Source organism: Typopeltis vanoorti, chromosome 17 (genome assembly GCF_054136105.1).
Source record: "Typopeltis vanoorti isolate ZY-2024b chromosome 17, IOZ_Tvanoo_1.0, whole genome shotgun sequence".
Taxonomy (NCBI): domain Eukaryota; kingdom Metazoa; phylum Arthropoda; class Arachnida; order Uropygi; family Thelyphonidae; genus Typopeltis; species Typopeltis vanoorti.
Window position 1 is genome coordinate 88,777,966 of NC_143565.1, and position 21,686 is coordinate 88,799,651.

Sequence of the window (21,686 nt, forward strand, 5' to 3'; positions counted from 1 at the left end):
TTGAATCAGTTTAAAGCATGGTTGGATATGCATTGTGTGCAATAGTGTGCCTTCCACGATGAGTCTCTGACTCCATGGACGTCAGATGAATAATAATAATAATAATAATAAATGCTTGTATGGAAACGGAAGTAAATGAACTGAAGGTGTATAGTATATTACAGAAACTCGATGTCAATACAGCTATGGGATTAGATATGGTATACCAGTTTGAGTTTTACAAAAAAGGTGCTAGGAATTAGCAGTGCCTTTGACCATGTTGTTTAATCTAAGTCTCAGCTCTGGGTTAGTTCCAAGGGGTGGAAAGAGGGGGAAAATAGTTCCCTTGCATAAACGAGACTCCAAGACTGATGTAGCAAATTATATACTGATCAGCATATCAAGAATCGTAGTCAAGGTATACTAGAGAAGTTGTTTAAGAGCAAAATACAGGAATGGATGGACCGAAATGGGATACTCTGTGTGGGCAACATGGTTTTCTCTAGGGTAGGTTATGCCTCAGTAGCTTGCTCTAATTATTATTATTATTATTATTATTATTATTATTCGTGACACCTCCAAGGAGTACGAAGACTCATCGCGGGAGGACACCTACTATACAACACTCCGTCTCCGCTTCTACACCAAACCTCTACTACTAAATACTAAGAAACTATTCAGCATGGAGAATGTTGGTGAGTGGAACGCATTACCTGAGGATATGGTGAATATGAAAAAAGTGACGTGAGAAGCAGTAGATAAATTATATAAGTAAAATAAAAATATGGTATTTAAATTTTTTTTTTCTAATTTAATATGTGACAATTGGATTCTCTATGTTATAGAGAAGGATTTCCCAGTGATTATTTTTTTATACTCATTTTGGATTTTTACCCAACATCATGTAATGCTAATATATATTTCTTCATGAAATTGCATTCTTGGTGTTATTTGCATTATGAGCAACTGTGTCTGTATTGTAATTTTATGTACAAACTTGTGTTTATTTTAGTTTTGAGTGAAAACAGTAACAGATGTTTGTTTGTTTGTTTGGAGTTTAGGTTGAAGCAGTTAAGGCTGTGAGGCCAGTGCGTTATGTCTGTAAATTTCATGTGTCCTTCTTGCTGGTTTGTTTTATGGGTTTATTCTCCCAGAAACTCAAGTTTCTGGGAGAATAAACTAACAATGATAGATCTCTTTGTATGCTGTACATTTTATATATGTATATGTATAAATGAAGTCAATGAAGCACACACATACACACATATTAAAAAAAAGAAAAAAAATTGCAGCTTTCTATGCAAATATAATAAGTGACATGGAGTATCATATATAAAATAGAAATTTTAATACCTTTGCATTACAATTATTGATATCAGGACTGCCCAGAGGGATCTCGTGATTTCAGGGAAGCTCAGTGTGCACAATTTAATAGTTTACCATGGAAGGGAAAGTTTTACAGTTGGGTTCCATACACTAAAGGTAATTTAGTACATATTTCATTTAAAGTTTTATGCATGTTTAATATATTTACTTGAATATCTAAAGAAAATTTTTACCATTTTTAGATAATGTCGAAAGTTTTTTCACTTGGTAACAAAGTAAATTATACTTTCCAAATGGATGCCAATTGAATATGGAAAAGTGTTGTGAAAGACAGTAGGTAAATTGCTCCTCTGTAGCACAATTGGAAGAACGACAGTACGTTGCACCCTTCGATTAGAAAAGGCCTATGTTCGATTCTCGTCATGACAGACGAATCTTTATATGGACTTTTTCCATTGAAGGTGAGTTAGCCGATTTCATACGGAGGTAGCAGGGTTTTTTTCTCCCGGAAACTCAGGTTTTTCATCCAACATACAGACAAATCGGCCCTTCAGAACACACGCAATTTACAGACAAAAAAATACTAGCTGTGGTGGTTGTGCGCAGTAGATGGCATTGATGTAGGTGATTGGTAGTAGAGGTTCTGTGTAGTAGTGGAGACGGAGAGTGTGCAGTAGGTGTCTTCCCGCAATGAGTCTTCGGACTCCTTGGCGGTGTCACGAATAATAATAATAATAATAAATCATATAAGTAAATTATATGAAAATTTTACTCGTAATTTACAAAGTAAATTATACTTACCAAAATATTATATTCTCATTTAATCCTTAACCAAGTTTGAATGAGCTTGGTCTTGGTCATTTGGAGCGATTGGTGTTTACTAAGAGCACACAGAGTTCATATGAAATTAGTATCTCTAAAGGTCAGAGAGAGAGAGAGAGAGAGAGAGAAGCAGGTTGTGGAAGGACAGGAAGAAAGTGGATACAGAGGTGAGGAAGTGATTATGGCAGAGCAGAGTGATTGAGTGCAAAATGGTGGGAATGATAAGCATAGGAGTGAAAATCAGTCAAGATCAAAGAAACAGGGATGATCAGAATGAAGAGAGAAGTATACTATAGCAGAGCGAGAGTACAGAGTAATGATGTTAGTGGGATGATTACAGAGTGGGGAATTATTATGTATGTATACTGATGTATGGAGTATCAGAAATAAAGGGGCTGAGTTTTTAGCATTGATTGAATCATTATGCCCAAAGATAATTGGTATAAGTGAAACTTGGTTGACTGAGGATGATGTAGTGTCAGGACTAGCAATGGTAGGATATAGAATTTTCTGAAAGGATAGGAAGGTGATGAGAGGAAGGGGAGTACTGTTAATGAGCAGAGGAATTATGTCTTTCAAGAGTGGAAGTAGAAAATAGTAGTATGTATGAAGATTTTGAAGCTATTTGATGTGAAGTTGAGATCAGTACAATAGTATACCTCAGAATATTGTTATAAGCTAGGGATTGTGGAGAGCACTGATTGTAAAATGTTTAGATAAATTAGTTGGTCAGCAAAAGGAAGATGATCCTAATGGGAGATTTCGATTATAGGAATGTGGATTGAAAGAAGAGATAATGTATGGTAACAAGGAGAATGAATTTGTTGAGTTTGTTGCTTTAGATATCCTGTTGAGTTTCTGAAGGATAACTATCTAAAGCAAAGGAGGTTATGGAAGCAACATGAGGTTTATCAGTGTTGGATTTGGTGATATCCTAACAGGACTTGGTTGTGAATGAGGTATTAACACTGCTACCTGTTGGTGAGAGTGATCATGAGGTATTGGTTTGGAAGGTACTCAAACAGGAAAACATTGTTACCAAGAAAGTCTACATGGGGAACTATAAGGTGGGTGATTATAGAAAGCTTCATAGTCAACTAGCATCAATACATTGGATTGATGAATTGTGCAGAAAAGATGTTGACAGTGGATGGGAAATAATTAGGCAGTGTCTAATATGAGCAATGCATAACTGTTAGTTAAGCGAATAAATAGACTAAAAGTGAGATAGATGAACAGTGTTACAAAAGAAGTTGTTATAGAGGAAGTACAAGACAGTTGGTAGTGAACAGATGAATGAAGAATATAAACTGCAAGCCAGAAAAGTGATAAGCATGGTTAAAAAAGAAAAAGCAGAATATATGGTGGTGAGGGTAACACAGAGGATTGCTGCTATTATGAGAAGGACACTGACCTGCAGAGATAAGAGGGTTATCATTCCATTGTATAAGTCTCTGATCAGACCACACTTTGACTATTGTTCTCAGATTTGGTCCCCAGGATTTGAAGGGGATAAATTAACTGTGGAAAGGATACAAAGACGGATGACAAAGATGGTTTCAGGACTGTACAAGGATAGTTATGAGGATCGGCTGAGAGAATGTGGACTGCAGAGTTTGGTGGATAGAAGAAGGAGAGGTGATATGATTGAGACTTTTAAACTGTTGAGAGGTGGTTACAGGGTTGACACTGGGAGTTCTTTCGCTTGGTTGAACAGCGGGAAGGAGTGATGACAAGAGGCCATCCCTGGAAGTTACGAAAGGAAACTGTGAGCAAGAGGGTAAGGAGTGGTTTCTTTGTGTGGAGGGTGGTTGAGCCGTGGAATGCATTGCCTGCTGGAGTGGTGGGAGCGAGAATGGTCAGTGAGTTTAAAGAGTGGTATGATAGACTTTGTGTTTCTCAGGGGGGGGACCTCCCCTCGATGAGTCTTGACAGACTTTATGTCTTAGGAAGGACCTCCCTCGAAGAGTCTTTTGACTCCTTGGAGGCCTGAATAATAATAATAATATACATGGACCACTCTGGTCAAAGCTAATCCGAGGGGAATTTTTCTGCTATGTGACAAGTAAGAGGAAAATAATAATGGCAGGTTGACACTGGCGGATAGTTATGGTAGCAGAGTAACCATAGCAAATGATATAGTGGAATTATTTAATGAACAATATATCATAGTGATGTGAATGATGCTGTGCAACATGTAGAAGAGAGGCAAGGATTAGGAGAATTAAAGGTGAAAGATAAGATGTGTATCAAGTGTTGCTTGGGTTAGATGTTAATAAGGCTGTGGGAATGGATAACATACCTCCATGTGTTTTTTTAAAGAATGTCAAATGAGTTAGACATGCCTTTGGGGAGTTCATGAAAGTTTTGCAGTGGGGAAGGTTCCTGAGAAGTGGAAAGAAGACAGAATAATGCCTCTCCGCAGCATGGTTCTAAGACAGAAGTTTCCAATTATAGACTGATCTGTATATCTGCATTGTGGTCAAAGTGTTGGAAAAATCGATTAGGAATAGAATAAGATTGAGTAGATGGATGCAAGATTGAGTTGCTGGACACATTTTATGTTAAGGTAACAAATGCATTGTATAAGGGAGATTTATATACAGTGATTTTCTTGGACTTTGCAAAGGCATTTGATAGATTCTTGTATGACAGATTGGTGTATAAGCTGCAGGAAATGGAATTTGATAGGTTAGATGAATTGAAGACTGGCTTTCTAAAAGATACCAGCAAGTTGTGTATGATGGAGCAGTGTTTTAGAAAAGGAAGGTAACTGTGGCATGCCTCAGAGCTCTCTTCTTTGGTCCCTACTGTTTACCTCGTTTGTTAAGGATATTTCATGTGGATTGACTGGGGATCTTCATATGGTTTTGATCTCTATTGAGGATTTCATTTCATTGATGATGCAAAGTTAGGTAGAATTATCAAGAGTATTGGTGATGTTAATTCTTTATAGAAAGATTTGATTAAATTTTTAGCTTTGACAGATGAGTGTAGTTTTAGTTTTAATATAAATAAATGCAAGGTGCACACTTTGGAGTACAGTGATATAAGACTACATATTGTATTGATGGGGCTGTACTTCAGGAAGCAGATGAGATTTGGGATCTTGGGATGATGATAGATATCATCCCAAGATGGTGGTGATGCCTCTGTGTAAGGCATTGGTCTGACCACATATTTTGCTCAAATTTGGTCACCTAGTTTTCATTGTAATGTAAAAACACATAAAAAAGATAAATGACCAAAGTAATATCAGGACTCTTGTTGGCTAAGAAGAGTGTTTGAGGGAATGTGAATTACAGAGTTTGGTGGATAGGAGGAAAAGAGGAGATATGATAGAGACCTTCAAATTAGTTAAGGGATTCTACTAGATTAATACAGAAGGAATTATAAAAAGAGTGGATGTTAAGATGGGAAGAATGAGAGATCCCTGGAAGGTGTATAAAGCTGTGATGAAGAAGGACGTGAGGAGTAGATTTTTTACATGAAGAGTTGTTGGTGAGTGGAATGCATCGCTGGAGGGAATTGGGAATGTGGGGAGTGTAATAACTTCAAAATTCATTATGATAGGCATGTTGCTGGTTGAGTGGGCCTCCCACAATGAGTTTGTTGACTCCATGAAGAATGTTACTGAAATAATAATAAACAAAGCAAACAAAGTTTGCACATGAAATATCTACACAACTAGGCTACTTGTATATAGAGCTGTTAACTTCACATCACATGGTGGATACAAGAAGTTAAAGAAGTGGTCCTGGAAAAGAAGAAAGCATACCAAAAGTTCATAGTAAATAAGTCAGCAGATGTATAAAAGGATACAGGGAAAAATGTAAGATCTAGGTTGTGTGTAAAAGTAGTTAAACAGAAGTCATGGGAAGACTTGGGTAAGAATATAGAAAATAAATATTTTCTATATTCTTAAAGAAGCTTAGAAATGGAGGAAAGAGTATTGTAAAAGGAATTAAAGATAATAAAGGTGACATGAAAACCAAAGATAAGGATATCCTAGATGTCTAGAATAATTACTTTGAAAGACTGTTTAACAAACTAAGCAGTGACAGAACAATACTAGAAAATTTTCAAGAGGAATGCAAAGAGGGAGTACATATCAATACTTGAAGTAGAAAAAGCCATCAAAAACTTTAAATGTGGAAAGGCAGCTGGAGTAGAGGATATTTGACCAGAAATGCTTAAGTATGGAGGTATAAAAGTTTTGCAGTCGCTACACTACATAATTCAGAGGGCTGAAAGTAAGAAGGTCGAATTCCGAATTGTTGGAGTAGAGCTCTCATAGTACTCATCTATATAAAAAAAAAGGGAATAAAACTGAATGTGAGGATTATAGAGGAATTGCTCTACTAAACGTTCCAGGTAAGATTTATGCAAGCATAATTGAAAAGAGATCGAGAAAGATTGTGGAAGAGAAACTTGGTTCTCGAAATAGTTGGCTTCAAATAGAGGTTGTCAAGATCAGATTTTCACTTTAAGATAAATAGTTGAGAAATCATGGGAATGTGACAAGGATCTGTACTTAAGTTTTGTAGATCTGGAAAAAACATATGACAAGATGTATAGAGATAAGCTTTTCAAAACACTATAATTATGTGGGATGAAATGGAAGATTATACAGAACAATACATAGTCTATATTTAAGTTGTCAGTCAGCAGTTAGAATTGAAGGAAAATACAGGAACATGGTTTGATAAAAAATCAGGGGTAAGACAAGGATGCACATTATCTCCACTTTTATTCGTTATCTATATGGATCACATTATTATAGAAAGTGTCATCAAGCCTGATATTAGAATTGGAGATGTCAAACTTAGCTCTTTGCTTTATGCAGATGATGTTGTACTCCCAAACACATATAGTGAAAGTCTCCAGGATTCACGAACTAAAGCGAAACTAAACTGTGAAAATAGGCAGCATTTTGAATTGGGATCCTATACAATAAGTAAAATATTTCAGCTATTTAGGCACAGTTTTTAGTGAAGATGGCAGGTTAAATCTGGAAATAGACAACAGAATAAGCAAAGCTGGTATGATGGGTAGCCAGTTGAATAAATTTATATGGAATAAGAGACAAATTAGCTAAAATACCCAAGTAGCAGTATACAAACAGTGTTTAAACCAGTTTTAAGTTATGGATCTGAGAGAGCTGGGTGAGAAATAAAGCTCTTGATTAAAGACTAGAGACCACAGATATGAGGGTTCTGAGAAAAATTAGGGGAGTAAACCAATGGCATCAGAATCATATTAAAAATGAAGCTATTAGAAAGGATCTTGACATTGTTAGCATTCAAGAATGTGTCAGCAGAGCTAATTACCAGACAATTAATAGACAAACTACCTAAGTCATTTGCCTTTTGACAATGAACTGACCAAATTTGTGCATAATAGTTCACGTGTGGCTTAATCAAGGCCTTATACATTGGAACCAAACTCTCCTTACTTCTAAAGTCAGTGTCCTCTGCATCATTGTCAGAATTCACTGGGATGTCCTCACAATTTTTGAAATGTGTCCTCTAAATTTTACATCCTTATCCACCATCACATGCAATTCTCTTATTTCCTTCACCTCCTCCAATATATCTCCACCAAGTGCATACTGTACATCCCATCTTTGCTTTTCAAATTTTAAAGCCTTACACTTTGCAACATTGGACTGGTAATTCCACTCCTGTGCCCATTCAAACATTCTCCAATATCATTAACATACAGGTTAAACAGCAGTGGCTTTAAATCAGACCTTTGAGGTACACCACTAGTTATTTTCCTCTTTTGAGATATTGCTCCCCATACACAACTTGCTGATACTTGAGTTCTGTCACTTCCTTATATATTAGTGATGAGACCAAATCTCTTATATAATGAGATTTGGTCTCTGTGGCCATTTGTTATAAAGATTGATTATTTATTAATTTTTTTTCAATACTCATTTGTTATGAGAATTTCTCTATAACAAATATTTATATTTCCGAGTGTTTTTTATATGTACAAGGGTTCAATTCCGATTGGTGCAATGACTTTTAACTGTTTCTTTCAGAATCTGAAAAATCACTGACTCAAGACCAAATACAAAACATACACATTTAATAAAACAAAAACAATATATACACTTCAAATAAAATTACACAACTAACTACAAAATTAACTGGATCCAAGGCCTTTTAAAATAAACTTATACTTTAGAAATCACCCATTCTCTGACTCATTCTATTACTGGTTTGTTTAATATATACTTAATCACGTCTACTAGACTAAACACCTTGTTTACACAAAATGTTCATAGTCAGTTTCTTTGTTAAGGCCTTTTTCCGAAGATGTAAGATTCTCTTCTTCTTTTTGCATAGAATCCTTTCTCATCACCCTTATGAAGCACACATTATTCCTCCTGACTCTGAAGTAAGATATTCTGAATTCACTAAAGTATAAGTACTCTTACCTCATGCAGTTCAATTTTGTTAATTTTTGAACCAGCAAAAAAGGTTTCTTCTACTGCTAAATTTTATCTAAGTTGCTAAATTCCATCTCCTTATCCAGTAGAAATAACAGATAGATCCAGCATCCTTAAGATAGATGAAATTTTCCAATCACATTTCCTCGAACATTCCTATAGAATGTCCATTGCAATATTTTCTTTTATTTACAAATACTTATTTACAGTCTTAACTCCTTCACTTTAAAGGCTCCCACTTCTATGATTCTTTTTTCGGAATCTTCTATTAATATTCCTCCCACTGTCATATACAACTAAATAAACTTCGTAAGAACAAAATTTCTCCGTCTGTGTTCTTAAACTTCCATTAGCTCTCTCTTATTTTCCCTCCGTTACTTCAATACCGCATGCTCTCTTGTTGTTTTCGTTACCTCGATACTGAACGTTCTCTCTGTCAGCTGTCAATCATCCATCAAACTGCTCGGCGAACATGTGCACTCCATGAAAGTGGCAAGCAAGAAGTTATGTATAATGCCTGATGTGTTGTCTCCATTAGTGTTACGAGAATGTCTTTACAAAACACAGCATTTAATCATTTTAAACCACAGTAAAATTTCTGAAAGTAACACAACTATCCAAATCCAGTAAGTACATAATTTTTTTTTTAAATGCTTCACATTTCATTTTGACAAAATAACATCAATAACAGGCACATCGCAAGTGCTGACAATATGTATTATGAAACCAAAACTAATAATGTACTAACATAAACAATTTGTAATTCAGAATTTTAAATTATGACTATTTTTACAGTAGTACGATCTTGTTTTCCTTCCACTCCTTTGGAACTTGATCCCATATATGACTCATATTAAACAGGTTTGTCAATCCCAGGGCTGTCACCAGATTAGATTGTGGCCTGAGGCAAGCAATTAAATATCGCCTCTGATGGATTATAAGACAAAAATATAAGAAAATGTACAATTGCTATTTTGTTTTTATTACAAGAGAAACATTAATGCAAAACGATTACATAGTAATATTAATTAAATGTTTGCTCTATGGGGATATCGCACAGTAAAAATGTTTATAAGCTCTTCTAAATTTAATTATAAGCTATGTCCGCCTCTATCTATATAGTTGCTAGACCAACCAATCTTTCTTGGGTCATTGCTGTTTGCAAATAATTTTTAATCAGTTTAAGCTTGGAAAAACTTCTTTCCGCACTTGCTACACTAACAATTCCTGTTAGTGTAATAAATTTAGTTTAATCCTTTATCCAAGTGTAAGCAAACAAAGTTTGTGTCTGAAATATCTTCAGGACTGAGGCAACTCATGGTAAAGGTGGACCAAGCTCTCATCACTTGTCTTAGTATCTCCCATAATGCAAAGCACATCTCCTTGTGAACGTATAATGCTATGCATTAAGGAAGGGCCACTACCCAGACTGGTTTTGACCTTTATTGAGGTCTTTGTCAGTGGGAGCCAGACCCAGAGGTAGTGATACTAAGGTGGAAGTAATGGCAAAGTCACATTTACCTATACGAGTTGCCAAAAGGTGTCTCACCTTATTATTTAATTACTCTGGATTTAGAGAAAGATGTTGGAAGTTTTTTTTCCCACTTGGTTAGATTATAATAAATTTAGTTTATGCCTTTATCCAAGCATAAGCAAACAAAGTTTGCACCTGAAGTATCTTCAGAACTGAGATAACTCATGGTAAAGGTGGTGTAAAGGTTCCTGTTAGTGTAGTGAGGGTGCCTACTGCAATATGACTGAACGAGTGCCCTTATTAAGCCACACTGTGAGGCAGGCTGCCTCTATGCTACACCCTGTCGATGGTACTGGTCAAGGAATATATCAACTCATCTCCCTTGCACATTCCCTCAAAACACTCGGTGTCATCCTTCCATAATTATTCTTTCAGTTGGCTACATATTGAAAGAACTGCCTATTTTTTCCCCTTTTTTTGTTTCATTAGCTAACCACTGCTCATACTGCACCTTTGCTAGTCTTACCAACCGTCACTCAAATTGCTTTTCTTTGTACTCCTCACAGAACTGACTGGAATAGAATTGGAAAGGTACAGTGTTTTTCACGAGAATAGAAAAGACAAGAAGGAAGGGTGAGTGCTGTTGATGATAGCCAGGGAATTATATCTACATAAGGTAGGCATGAAAGAAGGAAATAGTACCAAGGTTTTGAGGCGATGTGGTGTGAGGTAGAGGTTGACATGAAGAGATATTTAGATGGTTGTTGCTATAGGCAGGAAATGTGGATGGTGGTGATAAAGAAATGTATAAGCAACTTAGGTTAGTGAACAAGGGAAGGGTGATTATTATGTGATTTTAATTATGGCAGTATAGATTGGAATGAAGAGATAGCATTTAGAAATAAGGAAAATTAATTTCTCAAGTTCTTGAGAGACTAACTCAGGTTTTTCATCCTGCATACAGGCAAATCAGCCATCAGAACACATGCAATTTGCAGACAAGAAATACTGTTGGTCATGTGATGGGGGTAGCCGTTCATGGTAGTAGGTGAGATGGTTAGATGTGTGTAACAGAGTGGAATAGAGTGCCTTCCTGCAATAAGTCCTTGGACTCCTTGGAGGTATCACATAATAATAATAATAATAATAATAAAAGCAATATGCACAGGAGAGCATGCAAGGTTAAAGAGTTCTAGATCGGATAATTTCATCAGAGGATATAATTGTCAGTGGTGTGATGCACTTACCTTCAGTTCATGAGAGCAATCACGAAGTGATCACATGGGTTGTAGATGATCGCACACCATAAATCTAAGCTTATCTAAGCTTAGATTATCTTATCTAAGCTAATCTAACTTATCATAAAGAGATTATGGTAAGCTTAAAACACAGCATGGAGCTGTCGTGACGTTCTATTTTCATGTTATGTTCTAAATCCGCTATCTTGCTAAAAGTCACTTTCATAAAATAAAGGAAAACTAATTGCAAATTAATCACTGATCTAAGGGTAGAGAAATTTCTATTATACTGCGCCACTTTATCCGTAGATAAGTCTATATGAATTAGTAAGATTAATTCAAAATTAGTTAGCAGTCTTTTCACTCATTCAGGTCGATGGTATTTATTTTCTTTCCTTCTGGGATTCCCGCTAGATCCGAATTTTTGTGAACAGTGCAGTAAAAAGAAATTCAGGCAAACACAATATTTAAATTAACAAACAAAACATTTAATATATGGTTATATAACAAAATACATGTATTCCACTTTTAAATATGATAACTCAGTCAAGCTAGTACATCAGGTCAAGTCATTCACAATAAATCAATCTTCCAAACTTTCACATACAATTTCACAGTTTCAGAATCACAAAGTTCCTATACTCAACTTATTACAATAGAAATTCGTATTTAAACAGTTTCCTTGTGTCTCTCAGCTACACTCTACGACTAACTCATAACAGGCACTAACCACGGTAGATATCATTTCAATGTCTATAGTTTCAACTCTCAGCCTCGATGGTAAGCTACAGTTAATGTTACAATCAGCGCAACGGAACTAATACTTAAATCTTCATACACTGAAATAAACTAATGTGACTGTCCTTACCAGAAATAATCTTCAGTACTTCCAATATTTTGTGAGCACACTTTCAATTTGTATTTATCATACTTGCGAAACACATTTATAAAAATTCTCCAAGGTTATAACTGAGCCTTATTAATCGCGCTTCAAAACTCCAGATAAAAACTATAAGGTACATTAATTATTCTTATTTTTCATTCATCAACTAGTTTAACTCCGTACAATTCCTTTTTTCGTAGTACAGAAATAAGTCGTAATTGTAGACTGACTGGATTTATTCAGAATTCTTCTTTGAATGTCCAGTTCTCTAATTATCCGATTACGGCAATAATTTCCTTTATTACTACGGCTGACTTTGCTTTCAGCCAACTATAAGATTCACTTATGAAAAAAATATCTACTCAATTCTTCCCTAAGAACCTTTTAATTACATCTACTTCTTTAGTTTACTTCCTTGCTACCTTATAGTTCCAAAGTTCCGTTCCGACTCTTACTTACTACTACGTCTCTATTTTCTCTCTTCTTCACAAACGCTCCCTTCACACGCGCCCGTTTATTTTCACGCGTCTCCATGACAACCGATAGACGTAAACATTCTCGCGAATGTTACATTACGCTATACAACTATATTGAGTTATTACATAGCATTAAGCTTTCACAAAAGGAATAAATAGAATGATCGCATTTCAATAAATGCGTAGTTAAATCACAAATATAAATTCTTAGAATATTGACAAAACAATAAATAAAACAGCTTAATAACACTTAATACAGAATCTATTTACCATTAACACATTTCTTTGATTAAGCAATTAAATATTTGACATAATTAAGGTAGTTATATAATATCAATTATAATTTATGTTATTTACATTAAATAATATCTACAAATATAGTTCTTATGACGGAAAATCATGTTGGATTCTGAATCAAACAACATTTATTCTATTTTCTACATAATTAGAATCCAACAAAGGCTTACTCTTCCTCTGAAAAATTTTTCTTTAAAGAAAAATTTTTCACTCTAAACCTTTAGGTGGTGCAATCAGATTTCTACTACTCTCCTTTTTTTGGGGGGGGGGGTCTTAGGTTATACCTTGTTTGGATGAAACTCCGTCCTGTGTTTTCTACAACGCATGTACTATCTTCTACAACTTCTCGGTCTTTACTTAGATTTTTACTGTCATTACATTTGACTGTAGTATAACTTCTATTTTGGTGACTGATTCTTCTGGTTTTCCTTCTGTAATTATTTAAGTCCTTATAATTGTCTCCTCTTCTCATATTCTTAGTTCTGATATGCAAAGCTGATATCTCAGTAAAATTAATCTCAGCTGGTAATTGATTCTCAGTACAAATCTCATGCTCAGAATCAGATACTTGAAGTTTTGATGTCAAGTCAGTGTCAAGTTGAATAACAGGCTGATCAAGTATAGTAGAGCTTAAATCAGTATTTTTCACAGCTTGTTTGTCTATAGATGATTGCATCTTATCAGGTTGTTCTTCTTGATTAGGCACACAAAATCTTCTTGTTGGTTGCTTTGTTCCTGTGCACTCAAAGGTATAGTTTCTTTTAACACGTATTCTTCTATTCAATATGGATATTTGACCTGTGGAAAAGTCACAAGAGAAGTGATTCTTCTCCATAAAATTTGTTCCTAATATTATGTGAGCATTTAAGCTAGGAGAGAAAGGGACTATCAATAGATCTTGATATACACAGAGGTTGATGTCAGGTATATAAATTTGTGCACGAACTTTTTCATATGCTGTAGATCTCGAATTAGAAAGAGTGGAAATTCTTACAGGTCTCCATAAATTGGTGACATCCTTCCATAATCTATCTTTTAACTTTAGGAAATAATGCTTACTGATGATTGAGGCATTACAACCTGTGTCAAATAGAATGTTACAATTATGACCTTTGACACATCCTGTAACCTTCATCATTGACTCTCTTGATCTAGGGAAATTTTGAGCTTTATTATATGTTCTGTTAGAAATATGTCCAAAATTAGAGTTTCTTCTGCTGTTAGAGTAGTTTCTTTTATTAAAGTAGCAATTCCTAGCGATGTGACCAATCTTGTTGCAATTAAAACATTTGGGAGGATCTCCATCATCTCTGAGAAATTTTCTCCTTGTCTGAGCTTGAGGATCAATGGGAATTTGCTGTCGAACATTCTCCAGGGCTTCCACTACTCTATCCAATTTAGCCAATATTGGTTTATTTTGCTTCTCAACCTCCAGTTTGACAACTTTACTAATATGTTCTGCTGTGGGATTGAAATTTTCTTGAAATCCTACAGTCATTTCTGTCAATTTTTTCATTACTTCATCTAATTTATTCTTCATTGGCTGTTGTAATTTTTCTACTTCCTGGTGAACAATGTCTTTTACTTCCTTGAATAATTTCTTGTTGGTTTGTTCTTTCGTGTCGGACATACAGTTTTGATCAATAGGATTCTCTCTAATGATTTTCCTTTCATCTTCTTTCTTTCTGTTCTCTTTTGAGGATTTATTTACTCCTATGGAACAATCAGTTGTTTCTACTATGTTTACAAGGCCAATATTAGATGAAAGGCAAAGGTCTCCAATCATCTGTTCCTTTTCCTTGACAGCTATAAGACATTCCTCTAGTGAGGTTATCTTCTTCTTATAGGCTGTCTCCCTCAGTTCTTGTCTGACACCTTGTCTAAATTGTTGATAAACTGCCCAATCCAAATGAGGTTTGTCTTCATTGGATACATTTAAACTTTCAGAGAGAGTTAGTAATCGATTGTAGAAGTCACCAACACATTCTTTGTCCTTTTGTATAATCCTCTGCAGTTTCCACAAATTTGGTCCAACACTCCTCCGTTTACAAAATTGAGATAGCAAGACTTCCTTAAATTTCTTGTATTCAAAAGTTTCCTTAAGTACAGGAGATGAAAAAAAATATGTCTTAGCTTTACCAATTAGTTTGTTTCTAAGTAATACCAACAACTGAAAGTCTGTCCAACCTGCTGTTTCTCTGAGTTTCTCAACATAAGTAAAAAAAGATAATACATCATCAGAGTCTTCTCCTGAAAATTGGGGAATTACTTGTTGGGGATTCATACTTCTAAAAAATTCACTGTTTTCCATCTCTGAATTGGAAGTAACAGCCATTGTGATAATTGGAGCATCAATTCAAATAATATAATCCTTTAATTTCAAAAAAAAAAACTTTATCTTTGCCTGATTTCTGATTACAACCAGTTCATTGTGATTTATTCAATTTACTTTCTAAATTTTCAAGGAGCAATTCCACAATTATTATTACCAAGCTAAATTCAATCTCTTAATTTACAGCTGTTAAATTACTTTCTATCAATTAAATCACATCCTGCCGACTGCGCCATTTGTCGTGACGTTCTATTTTCATGTTATGTTCTAAATCCGCTATCTTGCTAAAAGTCACTTTCATAAAATAAAGGAAAACTAATTGCAAATTAATCACTGATCTAAGGGTAGAGAAATTTCTATTATACTGCGCCACTTTATCCGTAGATAAGTCTATATGAATTAGTAAGATTAATTCAAAATTAGTTAGCAGTCTTTTCACTCATTCAGGTCGATGGTATTTATTTTCTTTCCTTCTGGGATTCCCGCTAGATCCGAATTTTTGTGAACAGTGCAGTAAAAAGAAATTCAGGCAAACACAATATTTAAATTAACAAACAAAACATTTAATATATGGTTATATAACAAAATACATGTATTCCACTTTTAAATATGATAACTCAGTCAAGCTAGTACATCAGGTCAAGTCATTCACAATAAATCAATCTTCCAAACTTTCACATACAATTTCACAGTTTCAGAATCACAAAGTTCCTATACTCAACTTATTACAATAGAAATTCGTATTTAAACAGTTTCCTTGTGTCTCTCAGCTACACTCTACGACTAACTCATAACAGGCACTAACCACGGTAGATATCATTTCAATGTCTATAGTTTCAACTCTCAGCCTCGATGGTAAGCTACAGTTAATGTTACAATCAGCGCAACGGAACTAATACTTAAATCTTCATACACTGAAATAAACTAATGTGACTGTCCTTACCAGAAATAATCTTCAGTACTTCCAATATTTTGTGAGCACACTTTCAATTTGTATTTATCATACTTGCGAAACACATTTATAAAAATTCTCCAAGGTTATAACTGAGCCTTATTAATCGCGCTTCAAAACTCCAGATAAAAACTATAAGGTACATTAATTATTCTTATTTTTCATTCATCAACTAGTTTAACTCCGTACAATTCCTTTTTTCGTAGTACAGAAATAAGTCGTAATTGTAGACTGACTGGATTTATTCAGAATTCTTCTTTGAATGTCCAGTTCTCTAATTATCCGATTACGGCAATAATTTCCTTTATTACTACGGCTGACTTTGCTTTCAGCCAACTATAAGATTCACTTATGAAAAAAATATCTACTCAATTCTTCCCTAAGAACCTTTTAATTACATCTACTTCTTTAGTTTACTTCCTTGCTACCTTATAGTTCCAAAGTTCCGTTCCGACTCTTACTTACTACTACGTCTCTATTTTCTCTCTTCTTCACAAACGCTCCCTTCACACGCGCCCGTTTATTTTCACGCGTCTCCATGACAACCGATAGACGTAAACATTCTCGCGAATGTTACATTACGCTATACAACTATATTGAGTTATTACATAGCATTAAGCTTTCACAAAAGGAATAAATAGAATGATCGCATTTCAATAAATGCGTAGTTAAATCACAAATATAAATTCTTAGAATATTGACAAAACAATAAATAAAACAGCTTAATAACACTTAATACAGAATCTATTTACCATTAACACATTTCTTTGATTAAGCAATTAAATATTTGACATAATTAAGGTAGTTATATAATATCAATTATAATTTATGTTATTTACATTAAATAATATCTACAAATATAGTTCTTATGACGGAAAATCATGTTGGATTCTGAATCAAACAACATTTATTCTATTTTCTACATAATTAGAATCCAACAGAGCTATAGCATGAATTGAGTAGTTGAGCAGAAAGGAAATAAATGCTACTTGGGAACTGACAAAGAAATACATATTAGCAATGTGTGAATGAATGAGAGGATTAAGCATGAAATCTGTAAGAAGAAGGCACTTTGGAAACAGCACACGATGAATAATGGTAATAATCAATTCCACAAAGAATATAAAGAGTAGACCAGGAGAGTGTCTCAGATAGTAAGAACAACAACAAAAGTGCAGTATGAGTAGAAATTAGCAAATTAGATCAAGAAAAACTGTCATGAGTTTTTCTGATATGTGGGAAGTAGGAAAAAGAATGATTATGGTAAGATGATGTTAATGGATGAAAGTGGGAGATCGGTAACTGTTACGGAGGACATAGTCAAGGTATTCAGTGAGCATTTCATCAGAGTGTTTCATTCTCAGTGTAAAATCAGAAGAAGTGTAAACATAGAGAATGAAATGAGAGACAATTTAATGGTGTGTGAGCAAGAGGTATGTGAGGAGTAAGTAAGCTAGATGTTAATAAGACAATAGGACTTGATGACATATCAGCACTTGTCTTAACGGAATGTTCCAAGGAGTTAGCATCAGCCTTAGCCTACCTGTTCAACAAGAATCTTGCAACAGCACAAGTCCCGAAGGAGTGGAAAGCAAGACTGTTTCACTTCACAAAGGTGATGATAAGGCTAAGGCAACAAATTATAGGCTGATATGTATATTGGAAGTTATTATTATTACTATTATTATTATTCAGGCCTCCATGGAGTCAAAAGACTCATCGTGGGAGGTCCTTCCTAAGAAACACAAAGTCTATCAAGACTCATCAAGGGGAGGTCCCCCCCCACCTAAGAAACACAAAGTCTATCATACCAATCCTTGAACTCATTGACTGTTCTCGCTCTTACCACTCCATCAGGCAATGCATTCCATGGTTCAGCCACCCTCCATGCAAAGAAACCACTCCTCACCCTCTTGCTCACGGTTTCCTTTCGTAATTTCCAGGGATTGCCTCTTGTCATCACTCCTTCCCGCTGTTCAACCAAGCGAAAGAACTCCCCAGTGTCAACCGTGTAACCACCTCTCAACAGTTTAAAAGTCTCAGTCATATCACCTCTCCTTCTTCTATCCACCGAACTCTGCAATCCACATTCTCTCAGACGATCCTCATAACCATCATTGTACAGTCCTGAAACCATCTTTGTTATCTGCCTTTGTACCCTTTCCACAGTTAATTTATCCCCTTCAAATCCTGGGGACCAAATCTGAGAACAATAGTCCAAGTGTGGTCTGATCAGGGTCTTATACAAACGGAATGATAACTGTTTTATCTCTGCAGTTCAGTGTCCTTCTCATTATTGCAGCAATCCTCTGTGTTACCTTCACCACCTTTGCAATATGTCCCCTAAATTTCAGGTTTCTATCAATCATCAACCCCAGATCTCCTATCTCCCCTACTTCTTCCAGTATAACTGCTCTGATAGAGTATGCAGTGTCCCATCAATGTTTCTCAAACCTCAAGACCTTACATTTTGCTGCATTAAACTGAAACCCCCATTCATTTGCCCATCTATCTAGCTTATTCAAATCCTCTTGCAGGGCTGCCACATCTGCACTATTACTAATAATCCTTCCCAGCTTTGCATCATCTGCAAACAACTGAACAACCCCCCTCCTGCAATCCACTGACAATGTCATTGATATAAAGGTTAAACAATATAGGTCCGAGCACTGAGCCCTGTGGAACCCCACTTGTAACCCTCTGCTTCCTTGAAATTGCCCCACCATACCCAACTCTCTGATACCTATTGGACAGCCAATCCTGAATCCAGTTGACCAATCTGACATCCAGACCCATGTGCTGCAACTTAAATATCAGCGTATCATATGGCACCCTGTCCAATACCTTCGCTAAGTCTAAGAAAATGGCAGTATATGCCTTTTCCTCATCTAATGCTCTTGTAACTATATCATAAAAGGCTAGCATATTGCTAAAACAAGAGTGCCCCTTCACACAGACTGGCCTATAATTAGACACTTCCAGTCTGCTACTGCCCTTATGCAATTGCACTATCTTACCTTCCTTCCATTCCCTGGGCACCTTTCTCGTTGCCAGACTTTCATTGAAAAGCCAGGTCAAAGGAGCTGTCAGTTCCTTACCACATTCTCTCAAAACTTGTGGTGAAATACCATCCATTCCCACAGCTTTACTGACATCCAAAGTACTCAGTATTTGAAACACACTCTCCTCCTGTACCTCTAAACCTCGAACCAGTCCTATCCCCCTAGCATTAAAACTGACTCCTGTAGGATGAAATACTCCAATAAAGTGTTCATTGAACAATTCTACTATGTCCTCTGCATCAGTCACTCTATTCCCATTTTTTCCCACAATATCATTCTTCCACAATTATTTCTCCTATTACTGGCTACACAGCTAAAAAATTCCCTAGGATTTTCTTTAGATCTTAGTGCCAATTTCTTCTCATATTCCAATTTTGCCTTCCTTACCTACTAGTCACTCTCCTGACTTGTGTCTTATATTCTTCATGCATCTGCTTTTTGCCTGTCTCCTTATATCTCTTCCATAGCCTCTTTTTTGCATGAAGTTCCTGTTTAATAATGTTTGTCATCCATTTTACACCAAATCATGTCCTCTTCTTCACTTGTCGAATACAACTTACTATTGCTGCTAACAAATATTCCTTCATAATTTCCCGTGTACTACTGATATCCCGGCTTTCCAATTCCTTCCTCGATGAAACTTCCACAAGTTGATGTCTAAGACTATTATAATCACCTTATAATTCCACATATGTTCCCATCTCTTTGATACTCCTGCATATCTATTCATCTTCCAAGTAAAAACCACATGATCACTCTCCAACTGGTGGGAGAAATGTCATCTCAGCTATCATCAACTTTTCTGATGCTATGACCAAATCCAAAACTCTTGCCTCTCGTTCCCTCTATTATATGTTGCCTAAGACATTTGACCCTCAAGAATTCTAGAATTCCATTCATTTATTGCTAAATGTGCATCTTCCTCTCCCCAATTTATACTGCTGCAGTTAAAATCTCCCATAACAATAATTATTCTTGCACTTGCCAAGCTCAACTGTCTAAACATCTCCTGGTCCCTACCTTCTGTGCTCTTTGGTTTGTAGCAACATCCCATTAAATATCTCATCTTGCCTATCTCTACCTCACACTATATGCTTTCAAAATCATTAGTGTCACTGTCTTCCAAAGCCTCCACTCTTAGAGGACATAAGTGGTTACTTATCATAAGCAGTACTCCAACATATTGCTTTCCCTTCCTATCCTGCTTAAAAATGCTGTACCATGCTACTTCTATTCCTGTTATTATATTCCCTTCTGTCAACCACATCTCAATGATCCCAATAATCTTTCGCCAGGGTGATGCTATCAGCACCACCAATTCCTCTTGTTTATTCCGGATACTCCTGGCATTAGTATAAAGCATAAATATGCCACTATTTCTATACTGAGCATTATCCCCTCTAGATTCCACTGGGCTCAGCGTTACCTGATGTTGTCCCCCTTCTCCCAAGTACCCTTTCCTACAAGAGGCCACACCTGCTGTCATCCACCTTGGGCATTCTAGTTTGCCTTCATTGACACACTGACTCGTTCAGAAGAGCAATCTCTTCAGATGCCTACGTCCTTCCTCATTCAAATGCAAGCTGTCTCTCGCATACAATTTCTCTCTGTCCTCAAACACCCTCCAAGCATCCACATATTCCACTCCTCTCTTCTGACACATTCTAGCTATTATGTATTCAATATTACCACTCTTCTGCTCAGCTCGTCACTATCATACCTAGGCAACACGCATACTATCTTTCCTCTCTGTGTCTTCTTTCGTACTACCTCAAGCAAGAATCTGATTTCTCTCGCTGCCCAATTTACATTACCTCTCAAGTCATTTGTTCCTACCATCACAATCATCTCATCCACCCTTTCTCCACCCTATTAATTGCCATAGCCACACTTTCTATCGTTCCTCCAGGCAAGCACTCCTCTGGCATCCTATCTTGCACACCATGGATCATCGAGTCACCGTACATTACATCTCTTACCATTCTTTCTCTCCTACTGTTCCCATTTTCTCCTCTTCTATCATTCCTTCTCTTCTACTATTCCCATTCTCTCCTCTTCTATCATTCCCATACCTCTTTTTGATTCCCTCTCTTCCACTTATCCTATTCTCTCCTCTTCTATCTTTCACATAACTCTCTCTCATTCCCTCTCTTCTGCTGTTCCTATTCTCTCTCTCTCATTCCCTCTCTTCTACTAAAGAGGTTTAGGAATGATACAAAAGGTGAGTATAGAAATAATCACCTTTTGTATCATTCCCAAACCTCTTCTCATTCCCTCTCATGTACTGCTTCTATACTCTCCTCTTCTATCATTCCCAAACCTCTCTCCTACTGCTTCTATTCTCTCCTCTTCTATGATTCCCAAAAAACTTTCTCTCACCCCTAC

The 21,686-nt window shown here is 35.9% G+C and overlaps 1 protein-coding gene across 3 annotated transcripts in view; it reads left to right on the top strand.

The window, feature by feature from the left end:
* LOC150097613 (papilin-like) overlaps positions 1-21,686 on the top strand; it is a 1,184,257-nt gene that overhangs the window by 206,804 nt on the left and 955,767 nt on the right. For all 3 annotated transcript variants that reach the window (XM_090407770.1, XM_090407771.1, XM_090407772.1), the window contains one exon: positions 1,359-1,461. In XM_090407770.1, the coding sequence (XP_090263896.1) occupies positions 1,359-1,461 (103 nt within the window). The remainder of the gene's footprint in view (positions 1-1,358; positions 1,462-21,686) is intronic.